This window comes from Bufo bufo, chromosome 1, assembly GCF_905171765.1.
Source record: "Bufo bufo chromosome 1, aBufBuf1.1, whole genome shotgun sequence".
Taxonomy (NCBI): Eukaryota; Metazoa; Chordata; class Amphibia; order Anura; family Bufonidae; genus Bufo; species Bufo bufo.
Genome location: NC_053389.1, coordinates 394664920 through 394680634, shown reverse-complemented (window position 1 = coordinate 394680634; position 15715 = coordinate 394664920). Strand labels below are relative to the sequence as shown.

The 15715-nt window shown below is 42.0% G+C and overlaps 1 protein-coding gene across 4 annotated transcripts in view; it reads right to left on the bottom strand.

The window, feature by feature from the left end:
• LOC120977767 (E3 ubiquitin-protein ligase RNF14-like) overlaps positions 1-15715 on the bottom strand; it is a 152822-nt gene that overhangs the window by 80176 nt on the left and 56931 nt on the right. For all 4 annotated transcript variants that reach the window (XM_040405865.1, XM_040405888.1, XM_040405879.1 and 1 more), the window contains exons 4-6: positions 7913-8064; positions 4697-5182; positions 999-1227 (exon numbers count right to left, since the gene is read on the bottom strand). In XM_040405865.1, coding sequence (XP_040261799.1) covers positions 999-1227; positions 4697-5182; positions 7913-8064 — 867 coding nt within the window. The remainder of the gene's footprint in view (positions 1-998; positions 1228-4696; positions 5183-7912; positions 8065-15715) is intronic.

The window sequence follows — 15715 nt, the reverse complement described above, 5'->3', positions numbered from 1 at the left end:
TAAGACAGCAGCACTGTGCTGCCTGAGTGTGAGCTGCAGAGAGAAAGTCACCCTCCCTCCCCCCTCTGCAGCTGAAAGTACATTTTTAACTTCATTTTTTCAATCCCTGTCGGCTGAGGAGTGGGAGGGTGTGTGGCCTAACCGGATCGGGGGCATGTCCCTTTTAACAGCTCACTCTAAGACAGCAGCGCTGTGCTGAGTGTGAGCTGCAGGGAGAAAGTCACCCTCCCTCCTACGCCTGCAGAAGTTGATTTTTTACCTTCATTTTTTCAATCCCCTTCGGCTCAGGAGTGGGAGGGGGCGTGATCTAACCAGTTCAGGGGCGTGGATTAGTGGGACCTGGGAGCGGAGTTTTAAGTAAGTCTTTTGAGGGTGGACACATTGTGGCAGGAGGCGTGTCTGGGCTCCTTACTGCAAAAAGTGAAGCCCCTCAGGACACCTTACTGGTCCATTTGCATACCAAATAAATCGGATTTTCAGAGGATAAAAAGATCTATTGCTGGAACAAAGGCACATCTTGAAATAAGGTACTAAGTGCTATTAGGCCATGGCTTTACTTCAATAGCTATTATCCTGGTGACAGATTTCCTTTAAAGCTCTCCTACAGCAGTGAAGAAAAATGGCTGGGTTGTTATGGAAACCTGTAGTAAAACTGTGTATGTATGGAGACTGGCCTGCGAGCTTCAATTGGCTGATAAGGGTCATGTGACCAAGCTTCTATTGGCTAATGCAGTTTTGGGGAATATCTCAGGAATTGTACGTCCTAGAGAGCGGAGACCCGGTCTAAAACCTTCCCGGACACCTAATGTACATGTGTGCCATATTTTGTGATTGTAAATGCGATGGTGCGGATTCCTTTAGTGGACATACACACACACATATACACTCAGCTTTATATATTAGATTTAAATCTATAATACACTATATAGTACATATAACGACATTATGGAATTTACCCTTGTACTTGTTAGTACAGAGACAAAAACTACTGAATATACCTGCAGTTACTTTGCAAGGGGAAACTCCATGGAAGGTCATTTTACAAAGGATACAAAATGCATATTGGCAGACTGAGCAAATTCCCATCGTAGTCTCTGGTTCCTGCATGACTGGTGTCTGACAGCTTGGACGTGGACAGTAAACGACATCGGCCATTAAATCCAAGCTTGACTTTAAAAGGAGACGATCATAGCGACTGAAAAGCTGCTCCCCTACAAGATCCTTTACCTGCAAGTAAACATACACATGAACAATTCACTATCTGTACTCACACATGGCTATAGCCAAAAACATACCTCCATCCATCAGCAGCTTACACTGAATGGCACAGCACATGCGCTAGTTTCTAACACTGTGAAGAATGGAGAACAATGGAGACCAGCAAAATAAGACCATAGTACATATAGTGGTCTTTATCGGGGTTGAAACTCCAGTTCACAGGTCGGCCAGTACAAAGTGCCCACCTGCCTCCGATCGATTTAGTAACTAGTGGGATCTCTGCTGTAGGAGGCAAGTAAGCTCTTAGATTTCCCTACATCATAATTTAAAGGGGCTGTCCCATCTTGGACTTTTCTGACTGAGATGGGAATATTCCACACTAAGCACCGGCCTGGGGTAGACGGAATTACATAAACAGTTGAGTGGCTGGTGCTCTGCTGTTTCTGTAAGTCCATAACAGTGAATGCTAGCTAGGCAAAAAGTGTAGCACAGCAAGCTATGTTGTTTCCATAACTGCTAATAGACTGGATTTTTGTTTTCAGTGTCCAGATTGTAAAACTACTGAATGTAGCCATGTTGTGGGCAGGGCTGGTGCAAGGATTTTTGCCACCCTAGGCAAAAGCTAATTTTGGCGCCCCCTTGACTCCTCCCATTGACCACACCCCTTTTTCCGCCACCTATTGCATGCAACATTTAACTATGGTCGTGTACCCTGTGCCAGTCTGACTATGGTCGCGTACCCTGTGCCAGTCTGACTATGGTCATGTATATATAATATGCAGCCATTGTCTGCCACCTAGTACCATCCCAGTGATGCCAATCACTCTGCGCTGTTCAGCAGGTTGGCACACCAAACACAAGCAGTGCCACCTATTCACTGCCAGGCGCCATTCAGCCACTGTCTGAAATCCTGTGGCACCAGGGCAACATAAAACAGTATGCTGCCTTGTGCCCTCTGCCAGTCTGGCACTGTCCTGCACCCTGTACCATTGATAGCCCTTTAGACAGTCTGTGCCACCTATTAGGCTCCATGTGCCACTGCTGGGCACCCTGTGCCAGTCAGAATCTATGGCCCCTATTCAAGCAGCAGGTGTGCACTGACACCTGTACACAAGTGTGTGCCACCCTGCTGCCAGTCACTGTCCTGCAGCCTCTGACACCCTAGTGCAGGTTGTCAGAGTGCGGTTGCTAGGGGTGCTCACCAGGTTCTTCTCCTCGCTGTGCTCCAGGTCCACATTGCCTTGGCTCTTGCCAAGATCATGTGTCTTTGGCGCGTGATCCCGCGAGACCCACCTCTGGAGGTCACTGGTCTCGCGGGATTGCGCGCCCGAAGTCAGGGCCGGTGCAAGGATTTTTGTCAACAGAAGCAAATGTACATTTTGCCCCCCCCCCCCATCATTTCACATTTCTGCCCCTCATGATTCATGTCCATTTCTTGCCCCCCCCCCATCACTTCACATTTCTGCCCCTCCTGATTCATGTCCATTTCTTGCCCCCCCATGTGCTAATATCATAGTGCCATCCTCTCCCCCTGCCCCCTAATGTGCCAGTATCAAGTGCCTCTCTCATTTCCCCTCCATGTGCCAGTATCATGGCACTAATAGCCCCCCCCCTCCCCCGTGGCAGTAAAGTAACAGTCCGGTATTTAAAAAAAAAAAAAAAACACTTTCAGAAAAGTTTCGCCTGGGACTCGAACTCACAACCGTTCACATCAGAAGCAAGGCATTTAACCACACAGCTATGAAAGCAGTGTAGCCAGTTACCTAAAAAAAATATATATATAAGACTTGTACTGTAGGTAACTTTGATACTTAGTGTACATCCATACACATGACAGCTGCGCCAGTACACTGTATATGGATGTAGCAGAGCTGGGTGTTTTGGGGCAGCTGACATGTGTATGGATGTACACTAGGGATCAAAGTTACCTACAGTAGAAGTCATATATTTTTTATTTTAAGCAACTGGTAATACAGCTTTCATGGCTGTATTGAGGAGGGTTAATGCCTTGCCTCTGATGTGTAAAGGTCGTGAGTTCGAATCCCAGGAGAAAACTTTTCTGAAAGAAAGCCTAAATGAGATTTAAATACACTAGCTGCGTGCCGCTCTCTCTGCCCGAAGTGAACTCATCGGAGCACGAAGTGAACTCATCGGAGCGCGTCAGGCCGGCAAGTACAGGAACAGAAGGAGATGAGATGATGTCAGATGGATGACAAGTAGGGGGCGGGACGCAGGCGGTGGCCGGCGCCCCCAGGCAGAGTGCGCTCTACGCGGTTGCCTACTCTGCTTATGTGTGGCGCCGGCCATGGTTGTGGGACACGTTGTACATTTTTACTATTTTGGGATAGGCAAAACATTAGCACTTTTATGGACCTTTTATGGACACAGTTGGGGCAAATTCTTTTATGATTGCATCCCACTTAGTTTGGTCTAAAAAGCATATTTATAATTGGTCTTTATTAAAAAAAATAAAAAAATAAAAACATTCAGCCAATTGTTTTCTACAGACTTCCAGGTTCACTGATTCTGAATACTGTCTTTTGTGCTTCTCACTGAATCTGTCAGAGAGCTGCTGTCAGTTAGATCTGCAGCCCTTAGTAGAAACAGTAAGTAAAACTTCAAAGCAGTAGAAGACAAAGGGTTGAAATGTTTTAATAAGAGACTAAAAACACTTTTATATCCCAAAATAAGTGCAATGCAATAATAAAAATACAAAAAAAATGTGTCCACAGCAATTAATTTGTATCAATTTAATATAGGAGCGGGGGGGGGTTCATAAAAACAACACAATTTGACCATTTTTATGGGTATATATTTGAAGCCTATGGACACCCTTGGGGGAATTTTTTATGGTTGCACTTTACTCATTTATTACTCTGAACTCTGTATTCTGACAGCTCATGTGTAGCTCTTATCTTTTTTAAGTTTATAGCTAAACTTTTATCAAACTAATAACAATATGTTTTAAATAAGTGTTTCTGAGTTCTTTTAGGAGATCAGAGATTAGGACTTTGCATAGTCTTCAGATCACAGTTTAGGAAAGTAAAATGTTCACAGCTACGCAAAGACTTATCACAAAACCTGCTGAAAATTTTTAATAAATTGAAAAAATTATTTTTAGCCCAAAATGATAGCTTTTAATGTACAGTATAAGTTGTTACCAACATGTGAGCGTTATTTTACAGTATATGTATTTAAAATATATTTATTTAGTAAAAAATATGTTTTAGTTTCTTTTAATTTTATAAAATGTTTTTTTAGGGATAAAACTTTCCTTTTTTCCTTTTTTGCCAAACAAAATGGGAGTAGGCACTCCTGCATGTTAGCATATTGTGGCTGTGCACAGAGATATGTGCACGCAACTATTAGGGAATACTACACGTATACTTTAGTAGGCATACATAGAGGACATGAAAGGAGTCGCTTGTATAAACAAAGAATTAAAGAAAAAGTGTCTTGTTCTGTATTTTTCACTTACCTGAGCAGGTGTTGCAACAGACGTGCACTTTGGTTCAGGGCAGTTTAGTGCATGGACTTGTCCGTCCTTAATCTGGATTTCAAAGTAGTCCTTGAGACAACTGTTACAGTACACATGCTGGCAATCCTTAAAGTGGGTGCACTCACTGCCCAATTTCTCCATAAAACAGATATTGCACAAGAATGGTTTGCTATCAAAAGCCTTCTTCTGTTGAGCTTCATTGAAGTCCAAGATGTATTTCACCAGGGCAAGCACTGACTGCACGTCTTGTATGGCACGCTTGTCCAGTAAGACCCCATCAGCGCAGGTCTTTTCAGATTGAATACAACTCTGTAGACCATCACTACACAGATCAATCTCATGTGGAGATTTTATATTCAAGTAATCGAGTGTCTCCTCCTTCAGAAACTGAATCCATGCAAACAAGACAACACATCCCCAGTTCTCCTCCCAGAGGTCATCTAAATGCTGGCATAACAGAGTCAGCTGAAATCATAAAAAATAAGTCTGTTAGAATGCTATGATTCTCAGTCCAACAGGACACCTACCATATGAGAAATAAGCTATACATGGGATTGAATATACTTAAAGAAGCACTCCCACAAAATGTTTTATTCTCTGAACTATTAGAAATGTACAAGATGTAAACTGTAGTAAAGGTAATCTTCTTACCAATGACAGTATTTGTGAGTTATAACCTACCTTCTGATCCTCAGCTGTGTCATGTGACCAGCACTCTGATCTCTAACTGACACAGAATAGGAAGTCAGTTACTTCTCTATTCATTCCTATGAGACTGACATTGAGGCTCCCATAGGAATACATAGAGAAACTGTCTTGCAGTCCACACATAAGATACTGTGTTAGGGCTGTTTCACACGAGCGGATGCCGTGCGTGACATCCGCTCCGTGAATGACAGCCAAGACCCGATGCAGACTGCAGAAGCACGGAGCATTAACATGATTGATAATGCTCCGTGCCTCTCTGTGATCTCTTTACTACGAAATCACAGTGACAACTTTATCCCGCTGTGATTTCGTAGTAAAGAGATCACAGAGAGGCACGGAGCATTATCAATCATGTTAATGCTCCATGCTTCTGCAGTCTGCATCGGGTCTTGGCTGTCATTCACGGAGCGGATGTCACGCACGGCATCCGCTCGTGTGAAACAGCCCTTATTTGGAAAGTCTGATTGCCGGTCACATTACACAGCTGAGGATCATAAGGGAGGGAATACCTAACAAATATAGTCACGAGTAAGAAAATGACTTTCACTACAATTTACATTATGTAACTTTCTAACAGGTCATAGAATAAAAAAAATTGTGAGAGTGCTTCTTTAAAAGACTTGAGTGAAAACATTTACTCCTATGTGTACTAAAAACTGTCAACTAAAAATAACCAAATCTGTGAAAATGTCTACATTTCTTATTACAGAGCTGTAGTTCCCCTATATATAAATATGGAGGTTGAAATTCTTTAAAGGGATTGTCATGGCAAAATTTATTTAGGGTCATGTATCCCACTTTGTACACAGCTTTCATTTTCTAATATACCGTACATTATTTACCTACAATGTATGTATAGCAAGATCCAAACTCTGATAACATGACCCTGTCCACTGGTCCAAGCAGCAATTCTGCTGATGTCATGTACATTGCTGCGCTTTTCTCTCTTCTGGTACAGGGAGAGACTCTGAAGATGTCACCTTCTAACTGATTTGCATGGGTCCGTAGATGGTGACAGAATCCAGCCAACAGTCCTGGCACATGCACTCTTAACAAAGGATCTACAGCGCTGTATGTGCCTGCACATTTGCCATTACTGGTGGATGGATTCTATCAGGGGCTGATGCACTCAGACCCTTTCCCAGAAACAGAAGGGAGAATAGCTCAGCAAGAGACGTGATGTTGGCAGAAGCCGCTGTGTGGACCAATGGAGAGGTCACGTGATTGGAGTTTGGATTTTGGTATACAGACATCACAGATAAAGTATATTACGAAATATAAGCTGTGTACAAAGAGGGATTCATAACTCTAAACTAGTTTTGCTCAGACAAACCCTTAATAACACAAGTATGTGCACCTAAACCCATTTTAACAATAATCTGTATGACTGCTGCAAGCCCATGCTTTTAATTCCGTTTTTGTGTAAAATTATGGGGCCTATTTATATACGATGTGTAGAATCACAGTTTTTGAAATATATTAACTACTTAAAGAGAGTCTGTCAGCAGTTCTGCCCATGCTACACTGCTGGCAGCAACAGGCAGGGGATAGCAAGATAAACCTACCTTTTGTGGACATTTTCTCATCAGGAGTAGTGTAAAAATTAAGTTTTATGTTATATCCACATATGACCGAATACCTGCAGATTTGCCGTTGTGGATTTTCATGCAATCAATTTTCAGTTTTGTATAGTACCAGCAAAGTGAATGAGTATTTAAGAAGTCTCATCCACACCCTGTGTAAAAAAGAACCTGCAATGTACATTGACCTGCGGTGTGGATTTGAAATCTGCAGCGTGTCAATTTATACTGTGCAACAGAGAGTGTGAAATCCAAAGCCATTTCCACAGCAAAAAAACACATGTAATTCATGTGGTTTTTCACTCAATTCTGGATGCAGTTTTCTGACATGGAACCATGGCAAAACTGCAGCAGATTTTTCTGCTGTATTTTCAGTGACAAATGGACATAATATTTTTCTGCCAGATTTTGCTCCAGAAAAAGCCCAGGGCTTCACTGTGAAGTACTCGGATAAGAAAAGCTCAACAAAAGGTATGTTTGCACTGCCCTCCCCAGCCCCTACCTACTGCTGGCAGCAGTTTAGCATGGTACGAACAGCTGACAGACTCCCTTTAATACAGATCCCTATTTCAGCCTCCATTGTCTTACCCAATGACAACCACCCAAAGTAAAGGTCATTTTGCATGAGCTGAGGATCAGGGCAATTACTGGCAACAAGAGTTTATATGAACGCTCGTTCCCTAAAACTATCCCATGTAAAGGGGAATGAGAGGAAATGATTGCTGCAAACAAAGAAGCTATCATCTTGGCTTGATGAACAAGTAATTATTGGGAATGATGGGAACAAACAGTTTGTTTCCAGTAATTGCCTGTGCATCAGCCCACCTAAAAGGACAATAGTAATCTGACTTTCCTGAAGATGACATTTCCAGAAACCCGTCCATCAATATGATAGATGAAAAGTAACCTGTGCTGGTGAAAGCCACTTGCAACTTAATGTGAAATTCGGGGGTTCAGTAGATGGATAACTTGGAGGAAGTTCAAAGTTCAACACAATAGGTGGTAGAAAGCACACAGTGTTCTCAAAATGGTCAGTAATGGAGTCCGCAGCACTGTTACCTTGAGGGAAATACAACTTTGCGCATTAGAATTGGGTTCTAATCTTCTAATCTTACAGTATATTATCACATCATTATGTTTTCACGTTTAGCAGCACAAAGCTGGCAAAGTCCTAAACCAGTTCTATTATATATGACATAACGCTGCACTAAATTTCTTCACACTGTACACTCATATCCTTTGGCTTTCTATGCCAGCATGGTGGAATTTTTGAAGATGAGAATAAAAAAAATAGAGTTGTGGTACTTATTTCTTACTCCATTGGATTGGCGCTTCTGCCAGTACGGGCCATTAGAGCAGGAGCGTGGCTCTCATGCTGCACGGGAGACCAATGCAGAGCTTAGATTGGGCCGCTGTATAAAGGCTGGCATTGTTTCTACTGTGCAGACACAGGAAAACTTGATGTAGAAAATAAGACAGAAGAGCACACTGCCAGCCAGCCAGGGAAGCCTATGCAGCCATTTTCTGTGATGTCATATATGGGGGCCAGAGTTACAAAAACACTTTTTAAAAGGGCACCTACCAAGCCCAAAAATTGCACAGGAAAAAGAATATGGATGGATGTTAATAAAGACAACTTGAGCAGTGACAGAAATACAGTCAGTCACCAAAAAATATTGTGAAGTGGCCAAATCATTTAACCAGGTCCCGACCACCCATAGACATCCTAGGGGAAAGAGGGGGGGTAGGGATTTATCTCCTGATGGACATTTTAGAAAGTCCATTCAGAGATCGCAGCTGCACGCTAATTGTGCAGATGCTAAACGGGGGGCGTCCTGTCAGGGCACCCCATAGAGAAGGCAGGGACCATTCCTCTCTGTCCCTGCCTTCTAGATCACTGTGTACACAGCGCTGAACGAGCACTGTGTATTCAGTTAAGGAAGTGATATGACGCATCCAGTTCTGGCCAGGAGACTGCAGAAGCTGTCTGGTCTTCCCGAGACCTCGATCAGCCCTGCAGTGACGCTGTACAGCATAGTATACTTCTGGACTTCCTCTCTGGGGGATGTATTCCCCCTATAAATGGGGCTTCTATGCCAGCCCCAGATACAAGAGAAATCAGCATAAAAAAAACGTGATGCTAAATGTCCCCCAGAGGTCTTGTATGACCTTATGGGTGACACAAAGTATAAAATAAAAGTAAAAAATAATTTAAAAAAATAAAGTTTTCTCTAAAAATAGAAAAAATAGACAAATTTGGTATCGGCATGCCTGTTGCAACCGGCTCTATAAAAATATCACATGATCTACCCCAGCAGGCGAATGCTGTAAAAAAAATAAAAAAAATAAAACATTATGCCAAAACAGCTATTTTTCAGTCACCTCACCTCCCAAAAAAAATAATATCAAGCAATCAAAAAGTCGTATGTACTCCAAAATGTTACCAAAGAAAACCACCTAATCCCCCAAAAAACAAGCTCTTACACAAGACCATCATCAAAAAAGAAAATGGCAACACCAAAATATTTTTTTCCCCAAAATGCTCTTAAAAAAATAGACATATATGGTATTGCCACGTCCGTAACAAGCAGCTCTTTAAAAATATCAATGATCTACCCCATCAGGTTAACAGTGTAAAAAATTAAAATCATGCCAAAACAGCTATTTTTCAGTTACCTCCCAAAAATCTAATATCATGCAACCAAAAAGTCATATGTACCTCAAAATGTTACCAATGAAAATGTCTCCTCATCCTGCAAAAAATGAGCCCTCAGACAAGACCATCATCGAAAAATATGGCTCTAAGAAAATGGCAACACAAAATCATGATTTTTTTTTTTTTTATGTTATTGTGGTAAAAAAAAAAAGACATATTTGGTATCGCCACGTCCAAAACAGCTCTTTAAGAATATCACATGATCTACCCCAACAGGTGAATGTTGTAAAAAAAAAAAAACTATGCCAAAGCAGCTGTCACCTCGCCTCCCAAAAAACATTATATGAAGTCATCAAAAAATCTTTGATAAAATGGTACTGATAAAAAGTACAGTCTGGCAAATAGCAAGCCCTCAGACATTTACATTGGCAGAAAAATAAAAAAAGTTATGGATGTTAGTATATGGCAATGTAAAATATAACAGATTTTTTATAAAAAGTGATTTTATCAAGCAAAAGTAGTAAAACTTGAAGAAAAAAAAAGATACAAATTTGGTATCGCCATAAGCGTATCAACCGGCAGAATAACGTTATCATATATACAACATTGTGAACCTCATAAAAACAAAAAACACTGACAGAATTTAACCCCTTCAACCCCGGGCCTGTTTTCACCTTCCTGCCCAGGCCATTTTTTGCAAATCTGACATGTGTCACTTTATGTGGTGATAACTTTAAAACGCTTTGACTTATCCAGGCTATTCTGAGACTGTTTTTTCGTCACATATTGTACTTTATGACACTGGTAAAATGAAGTCAAAAAAATCATTTTTATTTATAAAAATTTCCAAGTTTCAATTTCTCTACTTCTATAATACATAGTAATACCTACAAAAATAGTTATTACTTTACATTTCCCATATGTCTACTCATGGATCATTTCTTGTCTACTTCTTGGATCATTTTGGGGATGTTACAAGGCTTAGAAGTTTAGAAGCAAATCTTGAAATTTTTCAGAAATTTTCAAAAACCCACTTTTCAAGGACCAGTTCAGGTCTGAAGTCACTTTGCGAGGCTTACATAATAGAAACCACCCAAAAATGACCCCATTCTAGAAACTACACCCCTCAAGGTATTCACTGATTTTATAAACTTTGTTAACCCTTTAGGTGTTCCACAAGAATTAATGGAAAATAGAGATACAATTTCAAAATTTCACTTTTTTGGCAGATTTTCCCTTTTAACCCCCTCAGCCCCCAGTGCTTAAACACCCTGAAAGACCAGGCCACTTTTTACACTTCTGACCTACACTACTTTCACCGTTTATTGCTCGGTCATGCAACTTACCACCCAAATGAATTTTACCTCCTTTTCTTCTCACTAATAGAGCTTTCATTTGGTGGTATTTCATTGCTGCTGACATTTTTACTTTTTTTGTTATTAATCGAAATTTAACGATTTTTTTGCAAAAAAATGACATTTTTCACTTTCAGTAGTAAAATTTTGCAAAAAAAACGACATCCATATAGAAATTTTGCTCTAAATTTATAGTTCTACATGTCTTTGATAAAAAAAAAATGTTTGGGTAAAAAAAAAATGGTTTGGGTAAAAGTTATAGCGTTTACAAACTATGGTACAAAAATGTGAATTTCCGCTTTTTGAAGCAGCTCTGACTTTCTGAGCACCTGTCATGTTTCCTGAGGTTCTACAATGCCCAGACAGTACAAACACCCCACAAATGACCCCATTTCTGAAAGTACACACCCTAAGGTATTCGCTGATGGGCATAGTGAGTTCATAGAACTTTTTATTTTTTGTCACAAGTTAGCGGAAAATTATGATTTTTTTTTTTTTTTTTTTTTTTTTTCTTACAAAGTCTCATATTCCACTAACTTGTGACAAAAAATAAAAAGTTCTATGAACTCACTATGCCCATCAGCGAATACCTTGGGGTCTCTTCTTTCCAAAATGGGGTCACTTGTGGGGTAGTTATACTGCCCTGGCATTCTAGGGGCCCAAATGTGTGGTAAGGAGTTTGAAATCAAATTCTGTAAAAAATGACCTGTGAAATCCGAAAGGTGCTCTTTGGAATATGGGCCCCTTTGCCCACCTAGGCTGCAAAAAAGTGTCACACATCTGGTATCTCCGTACTCAGGAGAAGGTGGGGAATGTGTTTTGGGGTGTCATTTTATATATACCCATGCTGGGTGAGAGAAATATCTTGGCAAAAGACAACTTTTCCCATTTTTTTATACAAAGTTGTCATTTGACCAAGATATTTATCTCACCCAGCATGGGTATATGTAAAAAGACACCCCAAAACACATTCCTCAACTTCTCCTGAGTACGGGGATACCAGATGTGTGACACTTTTTTGCAGCCTAGGTGGGCAAAGGGGCCCATATTCCAAAGAGCACCTTTCGGATTTCACTCCTCATTTTTTCCAGAATTTGATTTCAAACTCCTTACCACACATTTGGGCCCCTAGAATACCAGGGCAGTATAACTACCCCACAAGTGACCCCATTTTGGAAAGAAGACACCCCAAGGTATTCCGTGAGGGGCATGGCGAGTTCCTAGAATTTTTTATTTTTTGTCACAAGTTAGTGGAAAATGATGATTTTTTTTTTTTTTTTTTTTTTTCATACAAAGTCTCATATTCCACAAACTTGTGACAAAAAATAAAAACTTCCATGAACTCACTATGCCCATCAGCGAATACCTTGGGGTCTCTTCTTTCCAAAATGGGGTCACTTGTGGGGTAGTTATACTGCCCTGGCATTCTAGGGGCCCAAATGTGTGGTAAGTAGGTAAATGACCTGTGAAATCCGAAAGGTGCTCTTTGGAATGTGGGCCCCTTTGCCCACCTAGGCTGCAAAAAAGTGTCACACATCTGGTATCTCTGTATTCAGGAGAAGTTGAGGAATGTGTTTTGGGGTGTCTTTTTACATATACCCATGCTGGGTGAGATAAATATCTTGGTCAAATGCCAACTTTGTATAAAAAAATGGGAAAAGTTGTCTTTTGCCAAGATATTTCTCTCACCCAGCATGGGTATATGTAAAATGACACCCCAAAACACATTCCCCAACTTCTCCCGATTACGGAGATACCAGATGTGTGACACTTTTTTGCAGCCTAGGTGGGCAAAGGGGCCCATATTCAAAAGAGCACCTTTCGGATTTCACAGGTCATTTTTTACAGAATTTGATTTCAAACTCCTTACCACACATTTGGGCCCCTAGAATGCCAGGGCAGTATAACTACCCCACAAGTGACCCCATTTTGGAAAGAAGAGACCCCAAGGTATTCGCTGATGGGCATAGTGAGTTCATGGAACTTTTTATTTTTTGTCACAAGTTAGTGGAATATGAGACTTTGTATGAAAAAAAAAAAAAAAAAAAAAAAAAAAAAAAATAAGCATTTTCCACTAACTTGTGACAAAAAATAAAAAATTCTAGGAACTCGCCATGCCCCTCACGGAATACCTTGGGGTGTCTTCTTTCCAAAATGGGGTCACTTGTGGGGTAGTTATACTGCCCTGGCATTTTCCAGGGGCCCTAATGTGTGGTAAGTAGGTAAATGACCTGTGAAATCCTAAAGGTGCTCTTTGGAATATGGGCCCCTTTGCCCACCTAGGCTGCAAAAAAGTGTCACACATGTGGTATCGCCGTATTCAGGAGAAGTTGGGGAATGTGTTTTGGGGTGTCATTTTACATATACCCATGCTGGGTGAGAGAAATATCTTGGCAAAAGACAACTTTTCCCATTTTTTTATACAAAGTTGGCATTTGACCAAGATATTTCTCTCACCCAGCATGGGTATATGTAAAATGACACCCCAAAACACATTCCCCAACTTCTCCTGAGTACGGCGATACCAGATGTGTGACACTTTTTTGCAGCCTAGATGCGCAAAGGTGCCCAAATTCCTTTTAGGAGGGCATTTTTAGACATTTGGATACCAGACTTCTTCTCACGCTTTGGGGCCCCTAGAATGCCAGAGCAGTATAAATACCCCACATGTGACCCCATTTTGGAAAGAAGACACCCCAAGGTATTCAATGAGGGGCATGGCGAGTTCATAGAAATTTTTTTTTTTTGGCACAAGTTAGCGGAAATTGATATTTTTAATTTTTTTCTCACAAAGTCTCCCGTTCCGCTAACTTGGGACAAAAAATTCAATCTTTCATGGACTCAATATGCCCCTCACGGAATACCTGGGGGTGTCTTCTTTCCGAAATGGGGTCACATGTGGGGTATTTATACTGCCCTGGCATTCTAGGGGCCCTAAAGCGTGAGAAGAAGTCTGGAATATAAATGTCTAAAAAATTTTACGCATTTGGATTCCGTGAGGGGTATGGTGAGTTCATGTGAGATTTTATTTTTTGACACAAGTTAGTGGAATATGAGACTTTGTAAGAAAAAAAAAAAAAAATTCTGCTAACTTGGGCCAAAAAAATATCTGAATGGAGCCTTACAGAGGGGGGGGGGGGGGGATCAATGACAGGGGGGTGATCAATGACAGGGGGGGTGATCAATGACAGGGGGGTTGATCAATGACAGGGGGGTTGATCAATGACAGGGGGGTGATCAGGGAGTCTATATGGGGTGATCACCACAGTCATTGATCACGCCCCTGTAAGGCTTCATTCAGACGTCCGGATGCGTTTTGCGGATCCGATCCATCTATCAGTGCATCCGTAAAAATCATGCGGACATCTGAATGGAGCTTTACAGGGGGGTAATCAATGACAGGGGGGTGATCACCACAGTCATTGATCATGCCCCTGTAAGGCTTCATTCAGACGTCCGGATGCGTTTTGCGGATCGGATCCATCTATCAGTGCATCCGTAAAAATCATGCGGACATCTGAATGGAGCTTTACAGGGGGGTGATCAATGACAGGGGGGTGATCAGGGAGTCTATATGGGGTGATCACCACAGTCATTGATCATGCCCCTGTAAGGCTTCATTCAGACGTCCGGATGCGTTTTGCGGATCGGATCCATCTATCAGTGCATCCGTAAAAATCATGCGGACATCTGAATGGAGCTTTACAGGGGGGTGATCAGGGAGTCTATATGGGGTGATCACCACAGTCATTGATCATGCCCCTGTAAGGCTTCATTCAGACGTCCGGATGCGTTTTGAGGATCAGATCCATCTATCAGTGCATCCGTAAAAATCATGCGGACGTCTGAATGGAGCTTTACAGGGGGTTGATCAATGACAGGGGTGTAATCAATGACAGGGGGGGTGATCAGGGAGTCTATATGGGGTGATAACCACAGTCATTGATCACGCCCCTGTAAGGCTTCATTCAGACGTCCGGATGCGTTTTGCGGATCTGATCCATCTATCAGTGGATCCGTAAAAATCATGCGGACATCTGAATGGAGCTTTACAGGGGGGTAATCAATGACAGGGGGGTGATCAATGACAGGGGGGTGATCAGGGAGTCTATATGGGGTGATCAGGGGTGATCAGGGGCTAATAAGGGGTTAATAAGTGACGGGGGGGGGGGGTGTAGTGTAGTGTAGTGGTGCTTGGTGGGACTTTACTGAGCTACCTGTGTCCTCTGGTGGTCGATCCAAACAAATGGGACCACCAGAGGACCAGGTAGCAGGTATATTAGACGCTGTTATCAAAACAGCGTCTAATATACCTGTTAGGGGTTAAAAAAAACACATCTCCAGCCTGCCAGCGAACGATCGCCGCTGGCAGGCTGGAGATCAACTCTCTTACCTTCCGTTCCTGTGAGCGCGCGCGCCTGTGTGCGCGCGTTCACAGGAAATCTCGCCCATCGCGATCTCGCCCATCGCTGCCACCTCCGGAACGCGATCCTGCGTTAGGCGGTCCGGAGGTGGTTAATAATTTTTTTCCAGTTACAAAGCAAGGGTTAACAGCCAAACAAAACTCAATATTTATGGCCCTGATTCTGTAGTTTACAGAAACACCCCATATGTGGTCGTAAACTGCTGTACGGGCACACGGCAGGGCGCAGAAGGAAAGGAATGCCATACGGTTTTTGGAAGGCAGATTTTGCTGGAC